The sequence below is a fragment of the Borostomias antarcticus genome, assembly GCF_949987555.1.
Source record: "Borostomias antarcticus genome assembly, contig: scaffold_79, whole genome shotgun sequence".
Taxonomy (NCBI): Eukaryota; Metazoa; Chordata; class Actinopteri; order Stomiiformes; family Stomiidae; genus Borostomias; species Borostomias antarcticus.
Window position 1 is genome coordinate 207,501 of NW_028175942.1, and position 18,948 is coordinate 226,448.

At 45.7% G+C, this 18,948-nt stretch overlaps 2 protein-coding genes across 2 annotated transcripts in view; one reads left to right on the plus strand and one right to left on the minus strand.

Annotated features, from left to right (window-relative positions):
• Positions 1-9,769, minus strand: part of LOC311329005 (tetratricopeptide repeat protein 21B-like) — a gene marked incomplete at both ends in the record, with an annotated part of 27,780 nt that extends 18,011 nt beyond the window's left edge. Inside the window, 12 exons of the mRNA XM_084462892.1 lie at positions 813-1,051; positions 1,640-1,849; positions 4,776-4,900; positions 5,213-5,348; positions 5,743-5,937; positions 6,222-6,319; positions 6,472-6,664; positions 7,494-7,592; positions 7,689-7,773; positions 7,977-8,134; positions 8,887-9,053; positions 9,679-9,769. Coding sequence (XP_084319018.1) covers positions 813-1,051; positions 1,640-1,849; positions 4,776-4,900; positions 5,213-5,348; positions 5,743-5,937; positions 6,222-6,319; positions 6,472-6,664; positions 7,494-7,592; positions 7,689-7,773; positions 7,977-8,134; positions 8,887-9,053; positions 9,679-9,769 — 1,796 coding nt within the window. The remainder of the gene's footprint in view (positions 1-812; positions 1,052-1,639; positions 1,850-4,775; positions 4,901-5,212; positions 5,349-5,742; positions 5,938-6,221; positions 6,320-6,471; positions 6,665-7,493; positions 7,593-7,688; positions 7,774-7,976; positions 8,135-8,886; positions 9,054-9,678) is intronic.
• Positions 9,770-10,334: 565 nt separating this feature from the next.
• On the plus strand, positions 10,335-18,132 carry LOC311329031 (Golgi reassembly-stacking protein 1-like). Its single transcript, XM_084462922.1, has 9 exons — positions 10,335-10,477; positions 10,970-11,050; positions 14,265-14,468; positions 14,617-14,703; positions 14,858-14,988; positions 15,537-15,675; positions 15,789-15,921; positions 16,122-16,182; positions 16,527-18,132. Exons 1-8 carry the CDS (start codon positions 10,415-10,417, stop codon positions 16,148-16,150), a joined length of 867 nt encoding a protein of 288 aa, XP_084319048.1. The 5' UTR covers positions 10,335-10,414; the 3' UTR covers positions 16,151-16,182; positions 16,527-18,132.
• The last annotated feature ends 816 nt before the right edge of the window (positions 18,133-18,948 follow it).

Consider the following 18,948-nt stretch of genomic DNA (forward strand, 5'->3'; position numbering starts at 1 on the left):
TAATATTTTTTTGCAATTCTCACTACATCCTGACGGCAATCTATAAATAAAGTGCTCTGACAGTAAAATGAAACAAATCCATAATCTGTGGAAGTCGCAAGACTGTAAAAAGTGTGTCCAATCATCCAATCAACTTGAAATGATTGGATGGCTTAGAGTACCTTGTCTACATTTGTTTTCCCCCAGGAGCGGCTTTGGAGGGAGTCCTGAAGGGAGGGGCGGGGATTTTGTCGGTTGCATTTTTCAAAAGCTTTAAAAATTTACATAATAACAGGAAACACAAACTGCATACTGCCCCTTCAATAACCACATCTTCAAACATTGCGAAGTACCCGTATGTGCCACTCTGGTCTATCTGGCAAAGTTAATGAAAGTGACAAACTATTTGTGGATCCACCTCGTGATTCAGGCGCGCTCCAAAATGTAACGGGTTCTTCCTTGGCTCATGCTACACCCCTCCACCGAGTTTCCTGAAAATCGGTCTGGCGGTTTTTGTGTAATCCTTCTGACTAACAAACAAACTAATGAACGAACTAACAAACGAACACACAGCACTGAAATCACAACCTCCACCCCCGAACTTCGTCCTGAGCGGAGGTAACAGTAAACTGTCTGAGGTAGTTTGGGGTAGCTGTTTTGTATGAGATACAACCCCATTTTGTATTAATACAACCCGAATGATTAATGTACTGTACATCCTCAATACCTAAATACATTACTTTCTATTATCCTCAAACTACCCCAAACAACAAGCAACTACACCACCTACTACATACTATTAGTGAGTTGGCGAACCAATTCTGTACCCTGACCTGTAGCAGGCGATGTAGAGCTTCCTGTCCCTGCGCTGGTGCAGGTAGATGTGTGCCATCTTCTCCCGGGCCTCCAGGTAGTGCGGCTGGTCGGACGTGACGCTCCTCAGGACCCCCAGCGCCGTGTCCGCATCGTCCTTGGCCAGCGACAGGTCCACGTTGGCCATGGTGACGCGCGTCTCCTCTGCCGTGCCGGTGAAGCTGCTGATGGCGTCCTGCATGACCACGGTGGCCTCGTGCTGGTGAGGGAGAAGGAGAGAAGGGTGGTAAGAGAGAATATCATCTGTTACAGTAAATATGACCTGCAATGTTATGATAAGATTTCAGCAGGCAATGAGTCTTACTCTTTGTCCATGAAAAAAGCATGATTACATTTTGCTTGATAAAAAGCTTAATACAAACTGTCAATGTGGCAATTTAGGTTAGAGTGAAGCAATAACTCATGAGAGGGTTGTGGTATATGGCCAATATACTGTACCACGGGCTGTGCTGCTGTCATACACAACAAACCAGCACAATAATAATACACCGTAATGTAACCAACAGATGCTTACGTATTGTCGCTAACATTTTTACAGGCAGTAATAATTGGCAGAATAATATTTCACATAGAACGGTAAAGAGGCTTTGCCCGTCGTATATCGTGAATATACAACGGCTCTTAACCGATCAGATTGCGAGGTCGGAACTACCCGTTGTATAATAACAGATTTGCATATTGTGCAGTTATGCGCTATTGCTTAGGTTAGGTAGCTGATAAAAACTTTGCGGCTCACATCATTTTAGCACTGTCCGAGCTGTTACACTGGCGGGTGGAGTGACCATACCTGCTCTCCATTGAGCCTGAGTGCCTCAGCCAGCTCCAGGTAGACCGCCACCCCCTCGCTGCTGCTGACCAAGGCCTTCCTGTCCCTGGCCGGCCTGCCCACCCCCGGCAGGCTCATGGCCATCCTCAGGGCCCGGACGGCCCCCGCCAGGTCCCCCGTGCTCCGCAGTGCCCGAGCCTGGATCAGGTGGTACTGGGGCCGCTCACGCACCTGGCATGGTGGAGGGGGCGGGGTACAGGGGCAGAGCGGGCGGGGTATAGGGTAGTGTGGGGGGGTATAGGGTAGTGGGGGGGGGGGGGTATAGGGTAGTGGGGGGGGGGGGGAGTACAGGGGCAGAGTGGACGAGGTATAGGGTAGTGGAGGGGGGGGTATAGGGTAGAGTGGACGGGGCATAGGGTAGAGTGGGGGGGGTATAGGGTAGTGGAGGGGGGGGGTATAGGGTAGTGGAGGGGGGGGTATAGGGTAGAGTGGACGGGGCATAGGGTAGTGGGGGGGGTATAGGGTAGAATGGATGTGGTATAGGGTAGAGTGGGGGGGGTATAGGGTAGAGTGGGGGGGGTATAGGGTAGAGTGGGGGTGGGGTATAGGGTAGAGTGGGGGGGTATAGGGTAGAGTGGGGGGGTATAGGGTAGAGTGGGGGGGTATAGGGTAGAGTGGGGAGGTATAGGGTAGAGTGGGGGGGTATAGGGTAGAGTGGGGGGGTATAGGGTAGAGTGGGGAGGTATAGGGTAGAGTGTGGGGGGGTATAGGGTAGAGTGGGGGGGTATAGGATAGAGTGGGGGGGGGGTATAGGGTAGAGTGGGGGGGTATAGGGTAGAGTGGGGGGGTATAGGGTAGAGTGGGGGGGTATAGGGTAGAGTGGGGGGGTATAGGGTAGAGTGGGGGGGGGTATAGGGTAGAGTGGGGGGGGAATAGGGTAGAGTGGGGGGGTATAGGGTAGAGTGGGGGGGTATAGGGTAGAGTGGGGGGGGTATAGGGTAGAGTGGGGGGGGTATAGGGTAGAGTGGGGGGGGTATAGGGTAGAGTGGACGGGGCATAGGGTAGTGGGGGGGGTATAGGGTAGAATGGATGTGGTATAGGGTAGAGTGGGGGGGGTATAGGGTAGAGTGGGGGGGGTATAGGGTAGAGTGGGGGTGGGGTATAGGGTAGAGTGGGGGGGTATAGGGTAGAGTGGGGGGGTATAGGGTAGAGTGGGGAGGTATAGGGTAGAGTGGGGGGGGGTATAGGGTAGAGTGGGGGGGTATAGGGTAGTGGAGGGGGGGGTATAGGGTAGAGTGGGGGGGTATAGGGTAGAGTGGGGGGGATAGGGTAGAGTGGGGGGGTATAGGGTAGAGTGTGGGGGGGTATAGGGTAGAGTGGGGGGGTATAGGGTAGAGTGTGGGGGGGTATAGGGTAGAGTGGGGGGGTATAGGATAGAGTGGGGGGGGGGTATAGGGTAGAGTGGGGGGGTATAGGGTAGAGTGGGGGGGTATAGGGTAGAGTGGGGGGGTATAGGGTAGAGTGGGGGGGGGTATAGGGTAGAGTGGGGGGGGAATAGGGTAGAGTGGGGGGGTATAGGGTAGAGTGGGGGGGTATAGGGTAGAGTTGGGGGGTATAGGGTAGAGTGGGGGGTATAGGGTAGAGTGTGGGGGGGTATAGGGTAGAGTGGGCGGGGGGGGTATAGGGTAGAGTGGGGGGGGGTATAGGGTAGAGTGGGGGGGTATAGGGTAGAGTGGGGGGGTATAGGGTAGAGTGGGGAGGTATAGGGTAGAGTGGGGGGGTATAGGGTAGAGTGGGGGGGATAGGGTAGAGTGGGGGGGATAGGGTAGAGTGGGGGGGTATAGGGTAGTGGAGGGGGGGGTATAGGGTAGAGTGGGGAGGTATAGGGTAGAGTGTGGGGGGGTATAGGGTAGAGTGGGGGGGTATAGGGTAGAGTGTGGGGTATAGGGTAGAGTGGGGGGGGGGTATAGGGTAGAGTGGGGGGGTATAGGGTAGAGTGGGGGGGTATAGGGTAGAGTGGGGGGGTATAGGGTAGAGTGGGGGGGGGTATAGGGTAGAGTGGGGGGGGAATAGGGTAGAGTGGGGGGGTATAGGGTAGAGTGGGGGGGTATAGGGTAGAGTGGGGGGGGTATAGGGTAGAGTGGGGGGGGTATAGGGTAGAGTGGGGGGGGTATAGGGTAGTGGAGGGGGGGGTATAGGGTAGAGTGGGGGGTATAGGGTAGAGTGGGGGGGGTATAGGGTAGAGTGGGGGGGATAGGGTAGAGTGGGGGGGTATAGGGTAGAGTGGGGGGGTATAGGGTAGAGTGGGGGGGTATAGGGTAGAGTGGGGGGGTATAGGGTAGAGTGGGGGGGTATAGGGTAGAGTGGGGGGGGTATAGGGTAGTGGAGGGGGGGGTATAGGGTAGAGTGGGGGGGGGTATAGGGTAGAGTGGGGGGGTATAGGGTAGAGTGGGGGGGGGGTATAGGGTAGAGTGGGGGGGGTATAGGGTAGAGTGGGGGGGGTATAGGGTAGAGTGGGGGGGGTATAGGGTAGAGTGGGGGGGGAATAGGGTAGAGTGGGGGGGTATAGGGTAGAGTGGGGGGGTATAGGGTAGAGTGGGGGGTATAGGGTAGAGTGGGGGGGTATAGGGTAGAGTGGGGGGGGTATAGGGTAGAGTGGGGGGGTATAGGGTAGAGTGGGGGGTATAGGGTAGAGTGGGGGGGTATAGGGTAGAGTGGGGGGGGGTATAGGGTAGAGTGGGGGGGGAATAGGGTAGAGTGGGGGGGGTATAGGGTAGAGTGGGGGGTATAGGGTAGAGTGGGGGGGTATAGGGTAGAGTGGGGGGTAGAGTGGGCGGGGGGGTATAGGGTAGAGTGGGGGGTATAGGGTAGAGTTGGGGGGTATAGGGTAGAGTGGGGGGTATAGGGTAGAGTTGGGGGGTATAGGGTAGAGAGGGCGGGGTATAGGGTCGAGTGGACGGGGCATATGGAGGCAAGGGAGGTGGTGTGGGGGGGGGGGGGGGTAGAGAGAAAATAAGGAAGAAAAGAGTGAGAGAAAGAGAGAGAGTGGGGATTAAGAAATAAGAAGACGTGTGAGGATAGGCTAGACGCCCTCAGTCTTGAAGAAAATCCAACGTAAAAAACCCCATGATTTTTCACCTGGAAGTTGTGGCTGAGCCCAGAAGCACCTCTGGTAGTCCCCGTGGTGAAGGTGCATGGTGGCCTGCAGCAGGTGAACCTCTGCGCTGGTGGGCTCCTTCTCCAGACAGACGTCTAGGAACCTCTGGGCAGAAGCACTGTCACCTTCCACGGGAAACGACGGGGTGTTATCTTACCTGAATAAGATCTGAATCTTACCTGAATACATGAGTTCATGTACTGTGCCTCTCAACTTACTTGAATAATTTACATTCTAGTCATTTCGCCGACGCTATTATCCAAAGCGACTTAAAATTAATACATTTGTCTTTATTCATAATTGCTATCCCTTCTAAGGTTGGCCCTTTATCCCTGTGTCTATTTTTTTCAGGATTTACTTGAATAGGGACAGATACAAATGCATGTCACATTGCAAAAAACAATGGCACATTGTAGCTGCCCACTCTCTGGCTTTACCTGCAAGGTATTTGGCGTGGGCCATGTGGTAGGCACCAAACATGAGACCGGGAGCCATTTTGACCACAGGATCCAGGATCATAATGGAGTGATTCAGGACAAACGGTAGAGGTTGGCCTACAGTGATGGGCTTTTCCTGGGATGAGGAAAGGGATGTTCTATATCATTAGAGCTTCATTTTTAGTCACCTCTGTGCTTATTGTATATGGATTTCATGTGGTGTGAGATGTATCTCTTTCCTTCTATGAGGAGAGAGGAAAGATCCACACTGATTTCTTCCAGTCCACTTTATTGAAAATATTGCAACGTTTCGACACTTAGGTCTTCAAGTTGAAGTTGCCTGATGAAGACCTAAGGGTCGAAACATTGCGATATTTTCAATAAAGTGAACCGGGAGAAATCAGTGTGTGGAAATCAGCGTCCTCACTTATGTACTCTAAGATCCAACACCTGGCCTACTAAGGTTGGATGTGCGCACAGCTCTTTTGCCTTTTTGTCTCTTTCCTCTTATAACACAGCGGTTGCTGTACCTGGACGTAGGAAAGGTTCAGGTTGACCACCTGGAAGATGAAGTTGGGGTGGAGTAAGTGGAAATACTCCGGGCCCATCGGGCGTCCTCGCAGAGCTAGGAAGTGGAGCTCCATGGCCTCCTTCAGTATGGGTGACACTACATCCAGCCCCGCCCCTCTCTTATGGGCTAGGAGGGCCTGCAGCAGGGCCAGCTCCTGTTCAGCACAGAGAGATGACGTACTGTAGCAGATCAGTTCACACGTTCAGAATGTGCACAGTGACTAGTGATATCCTGCATAGGTCTCTGAAACCACTTATGGAGATTAATGTGTGCATGTGAGTGCCCGTGTGTGTGTGTGTGTGTGTGTGTGTGTGTGTGTGTGTGTGTGTGTGTGTGTGTGTGTGTGTGTGTGTGTGTGCACGCATATTTGTGTGCGTGTGTGTCTGTGAGTGTGTATGTGTGTGTGTGTGTGTGTGTGTTTGTGCATTCCTGTCATACCGCCGACTGGCCAATCCAATGCTGGATCTCTCGAAGGAACTCCAGCTGGATGGCTGCCTCCTCCAGCTGTCCATCCATTAACTGGCAACGAATTAGACCTGGAGAAAAAAATGAGAGAAGTACAGTATACACACTAGCCATATTTACACTATGTTTCCAGACATTCACAGAGCCTGATATTCTTTCAATTAGAGATAGTATGCAGCGTGTTGCTTCTGTTGAACATGAACTCCCCCAGCAGAAAGGTCACCTGCTACCCCCGGCACGCTGCTGTTGTCGGCGTTGAGAGCAGTGGAGTGCCAGCGCGTCGCCTCTTTGGCCTTGTCCTGCAGGGCCAGCAGATAGCCCATCTCATTGGCAATGTCAGCGTCGGCTGGTGCCTTGGCATACGCCCTCTCAACAAAGGGGGTCAAAAGCTGTAGGATCTCAGCGTTACCAGCACACTACAGAGAGAGAGAGAGAGAGAGAGAGAGAGAGAGAGAGAGAGACAGAGATGGGGAAAGAGAGAGAGAGGTGTGTGTGTGTGGGGGGGGGGGGGGTAAAAAAAACATTCAATCGCATACAAGTTGATCTCAGTGTCACTTCTGTACAGTTGCTATGTTCTGTATCAAAATCACAGTATTTTTTTTTTAACTCTTCTACTGTCAACAAGAGACCCATGTCCCTTGATAAACAATGGTCTAGAATGTTGTGCTCTGTGGGTGCCATTGACAACAGAAACCAGGGGATATGTAGAAGCCCAGATGAGAACTACCCTGGAGGTCTTCAGCCTGACACTGCCTCCATTGCCTGGATTCAAGTTTTCCTAACCAATCACTAGAGACTGACGACTAACGCCTTGATAACGGCGTTGGTCCCGCCCATGCACTGATTAGCTCATTGTTAGTGCCCGCGGCACTGGACCGATCATTTTTCAACTGAGAAACTGCGATGCCAGACCAAGAATCAGTCAGCTGGGTGGAGTGGGCAGAGGTACCCAGGACCCAGGAAAGGCATTTCACAGAGGTCAAAGGGATATATTGTATGTTTACATGACACTGGTCAACACTTCTTCTGAGTGCACAAGGACATTCGTTACCCATCCTTTGGGTACACAAGGCTTTACAATACCAACATGACACTAATTGTCAAAGCTAACCCATCATACAGTACTTATTTGAGTGGTAAACTACAAAGTAGGCTACAATGCTTTGCCGTAACATGAATGCCACTATAACACGGTATACATTTGTAACCTCCTGCCAGTGGGAGAAATGAACCAGTTACTCTTACCAGTCTGCTGATGGGTTGTGTGATCCGGACCTGAACACTTGGCGAGCAAGGTTCGGAGATCTCCACAGCACTCAGCAGTACTTGGAGATGCTCCTTCGCCTGCAGCACAGACTTATACCTATAGTCACTTTGTTTTATAACACCATTGTGTCAAAGCAGCATTCTTAATGTTATGAATTAATGTGACATTCTTACTTTTGTTAGATCTCCATCCTTCACTATGGCATGGATGGCTAGAACTTGAATCGCCGTAAAATTCCTCCCATCTTGTTGTAAAATTCTGGATAAAACCGAAACATTTAGAATCATTACTAATAGAATAACTGGACATTTTCTTCAAGTAGCTCCATTTGAGGTGCACTTGATTTGCCTCATCGTGTGCATTTTGCAACTGTTCCATTGGTTTCATTGAATAGGGTCAATTAAATCAAGCAAACCCCATATATCTGACAGTAGTAGTTGAGCCAGGTGTGATCAGCCCACCTGTTGGCCAGCTCCAGGCCTTGCTCCCAGTCCTGGAGAGCCAGGAACAGGGTCATCTTCAGCAGCATTCCAGGGAGGAATTCTGGGTGGCACATCAGGATCTGATTGACGATCTCCAGGGATCTGGTGAAGTTCTGTTTCTCCAAAAAGTACTTCACCTGTAAATGTAACAGTATGAAAGTATTTTTATACTTGGTTTAAAAATAAGAGCACGCGAGTGGTCGATTCAAGCTGGTTTCAAACAAAAGACATTCTGTTACGATTTGCAAATTCAGATTCGAGAACAGGAAGTGTATCCAAGTCAAGAGTGAGTCACTGGGGGACAAAGGCGATAGTTTATAACGTGAAAAAGGAAGTGACAGTTTCAGGATGAAGAGGACAGGGAAGTGATGTCACACAGGAAGAATTTGTAGTTTTAACAGACTGATTCTAGAGGAACGAACTACAAAGTTAGAACAACAGTCAAGTAGGAAAACAAAACACAGTGGTGAGACTTGAATTTCTTCACAACAGCAAAGAGCAATCTAATGTCAGCAATCTTAGACGCCTTCTTACCACACTAGGCCTATCTACAAACCGATGACAGAATAAGAGAGGTGGAGAGATTTTGTACCTTTCCCATTAATCCAAGGACATCTTTGGAGTCGTGTACTCCCCCATCCAAGTATCGGATAGCATTGTTCCTCTGGAACTCATCCTCTGAGCTCATATTCAACCAGCCCTTCAGAATTAATCCCTGCTCAGACCGACAGAACATTATACAGGAACGTCTCTCCATTAATAATGTTTATCTTTTGTTATGTTAATTTGTTAATTATTTTCTACCAGAATTTGAGTTATTATTAAATTCATATATTGTCAAAGATACTGTATTTGGGCACTAGTTAATAATACATTTGAAGACATGGACCTCTTTGGAAGACTTGGAGATCCCCATTATCTTGTCGACATAGTCTTTGGCCTTGTCATTGCGTCCCATGAGCCAGAGGAGCAAGCCTCCATAGAACAAGGCCTGCTCCCCTGCTGTCTTACGCACGGTCCGCACATGGGACTCCAACTCTGACACAGCCTCTCGATCTGGGTACAACAGGGGAAAAAAAGCCAAGTGCTTGAGTACTTGTACTATGAGTAAAGTACTATGACATGGAATCTGTAATGTAGTGTTTTAATATGTAAATGCATGTTTTCATCGTATTGTACGAATGCATGTTTTATTGCATCATTTTTATTGTATTGTTGTATGTATATAGGACTGGAGATGGAAATTAGCAAAAGCTATAATATAGTACAATACATCTTCTCTCTAAGGAGACTAATGAATTTAAATAAATAAACTCTATGAGTACCTTTTTGGAGGCTGAGTTAAGGGTGAAATTTAAATAGAAAATTATTATATTATTAAGTGTGGTATTAAAAAAAAACATCACAAAGTATTCCATCAAAGGTGTTGAACAGAAATGCACTGGGCACTGATAAGGCTAATAACTGTACAGAGGGTAAGAGAGGTATTAACATTCTCAGCTGTGTCCTGTAAATAGGATTAAATTAGAGGGGAAAACCGGTCTATCGAGTTGGTTTATTCAAACCACAACCCGTTTGTTTTGTGGTAGAACTGGAATCCTGAATGTAGCTGTCCACTTACCGCATGTTTCACATTGCTTGTGTGCACAGATAAGAGCCATTGGAGCACATATGGACACACTGGTATTGTCTTTGACCATCTCCAGCTCCCGTATGGCCTCCTGGATTCTACCTGCCAGAATTGAATTATAGCCAGAGTCATTGTTGTTCATGCGCGTCTGAAGTCATCTTTCAGTAACGAAACAGGCACCCATACCTTCCATTAGTTTCCCATAAGCTTTGAAACATTTGAGAACAGGATCGTTGTTGTATAGCTTGAAATATTCCTCAGCAGTATGTATGGCTTGTCTGAATAATTTCTCTCTTATGAAGTATGTAAGGGACGCCTGTGTGGGTAAAACAAGTAACGTTAACGTTAGTTAGCTAAATATTAGGAAATACACACTTTTTAATGCCTTTAGCATATGTCTGTAGCTAAGCAGCAAGATATTCATCGCGGACTAAGTTTTTGGAATATGAACACCTAACAGTTCATCCAAGACCCCCAAGTTCAGCTAAGTGCATGAGTGCGTGAGTGTGTCTGTGTGGTGAGAGCATGGGTGAGAGAGAGAGAGAGAGAGAGAGAGAGAGAGAGAGAGAGAGAGAGAGAGAGAGAGAGAGAGAGAGAGAGACCGAAAGAGAGAGGGAGATCAAACTCGATTTTTCTACAATCGCTATTTATTACTACTGTCTGACCTCCAGCGAACGCTCCCAGTGCAACGAGAACCATGAGTTCTGTGACAGCTCGTTAGCTAGCTCGCGGTTGATATTAGTTATTACCTACTGTAGCTAGTTTCACATTCGTTTGAACGGTTGCAATGGGTTTATCCCCAAGCTCTCTTTTATCAGACGGAGGGACGAGTGGATATCATGTCCACGGGGTAGGTACAATTAAATCGGCGTACCAGGCAAGGTTGTTGAAGGGTGGCGTTACGCTAAAAGCGACGCTTAGGAAACGATTTATCGACTGCTGTCTGGTGTGTTGGTAGCCAAGTTGATTGCCAAGCTACATTCAGAACAATATTCAACTATGAAAGCATGCTAACTATTTTCCATAAAACTAGCCCAGGTATAGCTGCATACTACGCTGCTCGCTAATAGTAGCCTAATGAATGTCATGTCCTCATCGATGGCGAGGAGATCCCACGGTAGCTGATGTGGCATCGCTCATATGACAGCTGTCAAGACAAAGACCAGTCATACAGACCATTATTGAGTTAACATACCAGGGTTTAGCTAGCCGACTTGCACAATGTCTTATTGTCATTAGGAGTGTTGAGTACATCTCCCTGAAATTGTGTCTGGAAATGCTAGTGTACATTTGCCTGTGTACTACTGTGTAGATGATCAGATAAGATGTGTATCATTTTCAGATTCAAGAGGACTCGCCAGCAGAGAAGGCTGGCCTGGAGCCTTTCTTTGATTTCATCTTGTCTATAGGAAATACCAGACTGGTGAGTAAACTATTTGTGGGGACAGTGTAGGGTTGAGACTAGAGTTTATCCTGCCGCGGTGCTGCTTCTCTGAGCGTTTCAGGAGATCCTTTATCCCCTCTGCCATCAGACTGTACAACGCCTCCCCAGACTCAAGGGACTCCATTGACCTGAGTAGGTGATGGCTAATGACTCTTAGTTTTAGTACTCCTGAAAACAAGCTTATTTTATGCTTTTACTGCTCTGTTATGCTTTTATTACCTTTTAATGTTTTTATTGTTTTCATGTTTTATTGTTTTGTACCGTCTTGTGGTTTAGTGTTTGTCTATTGTTATGTGTCACGCTGCAACACTGAATTTCCCTGACGGGATGAATAAAGTATTATCTTATCTTATCTTATATTAGACCTCTCTGTTATACATAGTCCAATAATTGGAGGAAATGGATATCTGCACACTGGGTTATAATTCCCAATACTTTATTCAATTAGTAACATTTCAACCTAGCTGTTGGGTTGAAAAGTTGCTAATTGGAAGTATTGGGAGCTATAATCCAGATTTGGTTTTATCCTGCACCTAAAGACAGGTTGTGCACACAGCCACTCTCCTATGTAGTGCATACTGCAGTCCAATATCAAACATGAATCTAATGCCAGTGTTTGTCTAATTCTGTCAATATTGACACTCCTTCAAGGGAACGCCCCATCTGAGGTCTACGGGGCAGATCTACTGAAGGCTTGCGTGTGTTAAACCACATACAAAACTGTTAGCCTACAGTACCACTTGTATAAAAATGCCCAAGCTGATTAGAGCTTCTGGATGAAATACAGATATTATAGATGATTTAGTGCCAGTCACAAGAAGGAAACACGCAATACCAGTAATGCCTAAGAGTCTTGCAACTCATGCATTTCTTTGCCTCTGGGTTATTCCAGAGTACATTATCTTTCGCTGCTGGGATCTCCCTGTCCAGTTTTTGATGTGTGCTGTCAGTGGTCTGAATGATGCAGTGCAGGATGGACAGGTTTCTGGTCAAGTTCTACATGGTTGAAAGCCCTTTAAGGAGATAGGATACACAGCATGTTCACCCCACAAGTCTTCAACTCTTGACGGCTGTGGATTTTAGAGCATACAGTTAACAAAAACAATTCATGGGGAAGTTTGAAGAGGGTTATGTATACCATGGGATCCTTTTAGTTCAGATATATTGATGATCTATTTTTTGTCTTTTCTAGCACTTCTGAGATGCTTAACGAATTTGTGATATATGTGAACTCCAGGTTCCCCTCTTTCAAATTCACTTTGGAGGCCAGCAGAGAATCAATGTCTTGATGTGCTGGTAAAAAACCCTGATGTGAAACAGACTACTGTGTACCATAAACAACCGGACAGAAACAACTACCTACTCTAGCTACAGCTACCACCCATCTAGCTTGAAAAGAGGGTTACCATATAGTCAATTGTAAAGACTAAACAGAATTTGCAGTACAGAGTCTGAACTTGAAAGACAAGCCAAGGACCTATGTGACTGTTTTAGGACTAAGGGTTATAAAGAAAGAACTGTATTGAGCAGCATGTCCAGAGGCAAAGAGATGGACAGGACGAGCCTCCTCACCTTAAGACCAACCCCCCCTAGTGGTCCATCCACTGTACTGTGCACTACTTTTTCTCCCATTTCTCAGTCCATCGAGCACACAGTAAAAAAGCAGTGGCACATACTTTCAAGTGACCTAGCGGCTGGACGGTCGTTCTCCACTCCGCCTATTTTTGCTAATAAACATGCAAAAACTCTGAGAGAGAGAGAGATTGGTGAGAAATGACACATACACACAACCCCAACACTTCTTGGCGACGTTGCCCCCCAGGGAACTTTGCCTGCAATAACTGTTAGCTGTAATGCCATGATTAATGCTGACTGTTTCATACACCCTCACACGGCAAAAAGATCAAAGCAAGAGGAAGAATCACATGTAGAACAAAATAGACAGTGCACTGTATCTGTTGAAATACCCAAGTGGATTTTATTATGTTGGTAAAACCAAGATAGAATTGAAGGCCAGAATATCTGAGCGTGAGAGTAACTTGAGGAACCATGACGAGAAGCCCCCTGTAGCCAGGCATGTCAATGCCACAGGACATGAGGTTAATTTGGTGGTTATCTTACAGGTGCATCTCAGAAAATTAGAATATTGTGGAAAAAGTCCATTATTTTCTGTAATTTAATTGAAACAGTTAAACTTTCATGTATTCTAGATCAATTACACAAAGTGAAATATTTCAAGCCTTTTTTGTTTTAATCTTTATGATTGTACTGTATGTTCATTTATACACTCAATACTTGGTGGGGGCTCCTTTTGCAAAAATTACTGCAACAACATGGAGCGTGGCATGGAGGCAATCAGCCTTGAAATATTTCACTACATGTTTAATGAATCTACACTGTATAATATATGAAGGTTTCACTTTTTGAATTAAATTACGAAAAATAATGAACTTTCCACAATATTCTAATTTTCGGAGATGCACCTGTATATATATATATATATATATATATATATATATATATATTGTATGGGTCATTTCCGCCTAGGCTAGTCTCGGAGCCAGACTCTCTATGGAGGAGAGGGTCTGGACTTCAGCCGCTTAGAATTTGTAAAAGGAAGTTCTTAAAAAAACTCATCACTTCTGGTCCGGACTGTCTACTACTCTCTACGGAGTTTTGACGGGATATCTGCCCGTTTTTTTTCCTTCATCAAAATTTCTTCGTCTGAATACCAGACGTAGTTGACAGTCCGGGCCGGTAGTCGACTCGTCTGGCTCGCGAGACGATGCCTAGGCGGGCTAAACACTGACGTGGGCCGGAGGACTGAAACACGTGTGTCATTGTCTGCTGTACATGTGCATTAAAAGCAGTTAAAACTTATTTCAGAGTTCTGATTTGCCCCCATTTTGTAAAATCCATTCAAAACACACAAAACCAGCATTTGTTTGCACTTGACGCCATCAACGCAATCACCTGCAAATACATTAAGAACAAATGAACACGAAATTTAGCAGGCTTTATTTTGGATCTTAGCAAATCAAGGCCTGTGTGTAAGGCTGTTAAGCCCTTTCGGATTAAGAACAGGTGTGTTTACAGTACCTCTCTCTCTCTCTCTCCCCCTCCCTCCCTCCCTCTCTCCCTCTCTCTCTGTCCCTCTGTCCCTCTCTCTCCCCCCCTCTGTCCCTCTGTGTAGAACAAAGACAGCAGCCTGCTGAAAGACCTGCTCAGGGCTAATGTGGAGAAGCCTGTGAAGCTGGAGGTGTACAGTACCAAGGCCCAGAAGGCTCGGGAGCTGGAGCTGGTCCCCAGTAACATGTGGGGCGGACAGGGTCTGCTGGGAGCCAGCGTCCGCTTTTGTAGCTTCCAGGGAGCCATTGAAAACGTGTGGCATGTCTTGGTGAGTCAAGACCAAAGGCAAGGGTTTGATTTTGATTTGATTGATTTTCATTGCTGTGTGTGCATGCGTGTGTGTGTGCATACGTGTGTGTCGTTGACGATGCTGATATTTTCTGTATAGAATGGTTCAATAGCTCTACCTCTCTTAGGACGTAGAATCAAATTCCCCTGCTGCATTAGCTGGCTTGCAAGCAAAACAAGACTTCATCGTTGGGGCAGACCAGGTGTTACAAGATGTAAGTCTGCCTTTTCATCAACAGAGTTTACAGTCAAAACATGAAAAATATCAACCTCAGAGGTTGATGAAAGATAACGCTTACAAAGCTTCTGAGATGGTTTTGTTTCTCTTCCTCTGTGACTGCTTGTCACTTCCTGTTTATCGACCCGCAGTCTGAGGACTTCTACTCTCTGATTGAGGCCAGCGAGGGCAAGCCTCTGAAGCTGCTGGTCTACAACACGCAGAGAGACCAGTGCAGGGAGGTGCTGGTGACCCCTAATGGGGCCTGGGGAGGAGAGGGCAGGTACCGTAATTGGCACTAGGAATGTTAATTGATTAATTGCCGATAAGAATTTACTCGAGTAAGATTTGGTTACTTGATTAATTGCTTGTTAATGGAACGGAACTTTTTTTTTTTTGGAACGAACGTTATCAACGGGAGTTGCGTGAAATGTAATCATGATTTAGGGTCTGACTGCACATGAGGGCGCCACGCCATGTAGTGAAGGCTAATTGGGATGCCGGGAAATTTCAACGACACAGCGGAAGAAAGACACAAAAATGAAGCGAGTAAAGCGCAGTCCAGCGTTGGATGTTCTTATTAATTAATCGACTGTTGTTTGTTAAGATTAACAGTTATCGATTCATGAAATTCCTTGAAATTGACATTGCATCAGATCATACACAGAGCAGGAGCTCACATATCCCTGCATAGTACAGATTTAAGGCCTGTTTCTTGGACACAGATTAAGCCAAGAGATGGAGAATCTCTATTGATATGTACTGTATCTCAGTCTAAGCACGTTGGAAATCACTTTAATCGGCCTCCCCATCTTGTCTGTTTGATTTCAGCTTGGGCTGTGGGATTGGTTACGGCTACCTGCACAGAATCCCAATCCGCCTGGGTCACAGCCAGAGAGACAGGGCCCGCGCCTCCAATACACCTCAAGATGGCGACACACAAGAAATGACTACAAGTGACTCCGCTGAGGTACTGTACAGAGAAGCTCGTCAAGCACTTTTCCTCTACTCTTGAGAACGCTTCAGAAAAGCTTTTGTAGAAAGCCGAAAGGCTCAATTGCTTTTTTATGTCCCTCCACTTAGGTGGCTATAGAGGGTCCGTCCGGTCAGCGTGATGAGGGAGAGATGGGCCTGGAACACAGTGGACAACCTGTAGAAGACCCGTCTCTAAAATACACCTTTCTGCCTGCTCATAAAGACGGAGTTGCAGAGCTAGGTGATAATACTAAGTAAATGTGTGTGTGTGTGTGTGTGTGTGTGTGTGTGTGTGTGCGCGCGTGTGCGCATTCTGTTTGTGTGTGTTACCGTTTGTTTTTTTATACATCCAACTGCCCCATTTCAGTTGCATTAACAAAATAGTTTTAAGGAGCTTTGAACGCACTAACAGTACATATTGTAACTCTGTTTGCATACCAGACATCTGCAGCGTCTGTCAATGTCGGTGACACATCCTACCCTGATAACCTGCTCAGCCTGGGTGAGATGAATCTACTGTAAAATGAAACAAGAAAAAAGGACAGCACTGTGTTTGCAGTCTGTAATCTCATGTGATATCTTGTAGGAAGTGTATGTTTTGTTATGTCCACATCATGTCCTTATGTATGTTGTTCACCTGTGATAGCCACTTTGTATCAATGACTTATTGTGGAAGGCAAGGCAAGGCATGTTTAGGCACATTTCAGCAACAAGGCAATTCAAAGTGCTTTACGTGAGACATTAAAAGCATCGAGACAAAGTGCAACACGTAAAAGGTCATATAAAACGAAATGCAAAACAAAGACAAATTCTCTCTCTAAGGCAAATAATGACTATATCCTGTAGATGAGTCATCAGTGAGCCAGGAGGTGTCGGTGGAAGCAGGCGTGCTCGTCAGGGAAGTTCACGTGGACCAAACTGCAGACTCCTCTCTTCCCTGCCAAGCACCCACAGCCGACAAGGTCGATCCCAGTCCCGATGTCACCAAGGAGGCGCTGTCGGACACTAGCGTGTCACCTGAGCAGGACATGGACCTGACAACCGCCAGCCCAGAGTCAGAGGAAGCAGAGGCCCTGGGACCACCTCAGAAGACTACCCCTGATGTTTAGAAGTAAAGAGCTTTATTAATAACCTATATCTCTATGAGTAGGAGTAGTCTGCATCCTACTCAGAAACACTACTGATTAAGCTTGCTCAAGAGTACAGGCTAAGAATTTAAAGGAAAATCACATTATTTTTATTAGTACATAAGATTTATTGTTGACATTTGTTTTTATTTGTAAGACATTTGCTTTCTATTTAAATATCACTGCATGCGATTTGCACATCTTTGCAAAAGGTTGTTTATCTAACGGTGAATTGTAGGATGATTGGTTGGGCAATTTGAATGTTCTGCACAGTAGTCGAAGGGTTTATACACACTGCAAAGGTTTCCTACTTACCAAACTAGAGGCCTGATTGTAGTATCTTATTTGTTTTTACTAACACCAAGCTGCTGGAAAATGTGCATCTTAGCTCCTAATTCTGCACCAAAAATTTTATTATATATAATACATGCAGGTATCTTATTTGTGATCAACATGTATACAGTATACTGTAGGTACAGTATGTAAGCATTGCTTACATAGTTAATCTGTTTGGAGAGAATGTTTTAGTCTTTTGGATGATCATATCTGTTTCTGTACTTTTCAAATACTGCATGTGAGGTGTCATATCATTTGTTACTCCATTGACGGTATTGTGTAGTTTGTTTATGTAGATGTTACATTGTTGATGAGCGCAAATGCGGTTCTATTGTGAAGCTGGTCAGTTATCTCATGCTAATACAGCATTGTACTTGTATGTTGCACTTTAACAATACTGTATATCTGATTTGAGAATAGGGTGGTACCTGTATTCAAATCAGTTTGACCCTAATATAACCTCCTTGGTAGGACCTTCAGAGAAACTGTTCTGCTCTCAGGCTCTGACCCGTTCAATCACCATCAAAGCCTTATTGTTGCGTCCAAAAGTTAGTCTACCTACAGTAAACAGGTAGTAGGCTGGTTGCCTCACTGGAAAAGTTTAATTCACTTACAGTTCTCTGTTTTTATTCAAGTTGGGCCAATCCTACAGTAGTTACACTGGACAGATAGCTTACCTTTATGATTGTATTTTCTTTAATCACATTTAATGACATTTAGTTGCCTTTATGTTAATGTGTCACCTTAATTTTTCTACATTTGTGCATGTCTTAAGGCTATTGCACTGCTTCACTGAGACTTGAGAACATGCAAATAATGCCTTATTAACAAGGAATTAGTTTGTACAATTTAGAATTATTCAAATATTTTTTTGTTTGTTTGACTCAAATGCAGATCAGTTGGAATGCTTTGCATTGAAAGCAATGCACTTTGCGACTTGTAGGAAAGGCTGTGTTATTCTGTATCCTGACATGGAGAAATCAGCGAGAACCCAAATAAAGTTTTGAATAAATAAACTATATTTTCCTGTCCTGGACGTTTTACGACTTTACAGCAGTAAAATGTTCGTCATGAGGATAGACATATGTGTGCAAATTGTCATGTCTGTAGGTCAAACGGGGCCTGAGATATGCCTGTTCAAAGTTCGCAACTTCAGTCGGCTGCTATAGCGCCACCTTTTGGCCAATCCATGTGAGACTTGCTCCATGGCTTCAGGGCCTAAGCCTCTACGACTCTGCCGCTTTTTGTAAAAAGCGACCAGTCCGTTATAGGGCCTGCCATAGACTCCCATGGCAGATCAATAATAATAATAATAATATAATAAATGTGGGTATAGGGTAGCAGGAAGTACTGCTTTAAGGTTAATGTCAGAACCCTTGAATGACCACGGGACAGGAGGTAGTACAAAAGAACAATCTTTATTAGGTGGGCTAGCTTGCAGAAGCTAGCCCAACTTATGATATTCCCACTATTTCTTTCTTTATTATTATTATTCTCCCCGCTTTTTTGAACCTCTACTAGTTCTTCATACTTTGTGCTAGAAACCTCATTCAAACTTTAAAATGTTCATGACGTTCAGCTCTTGAACGGATCCATTCAGATTTTTGATATTTGTTATAGTTTTTTAGAAATTTAACTTTTAAAACTATTTTTTGTCCTATTGAAACTGCTTGAAATGCTTTTGGAATGTTCAGAAATTTTATGTTTTTAGAGTGGTGGCAGCAGTTGCTTTGAAAATATTCACACATTTTGTAAACTGCTGGCACTCCTACAGTTTTGAAAGCTCACACACATATTATACATCA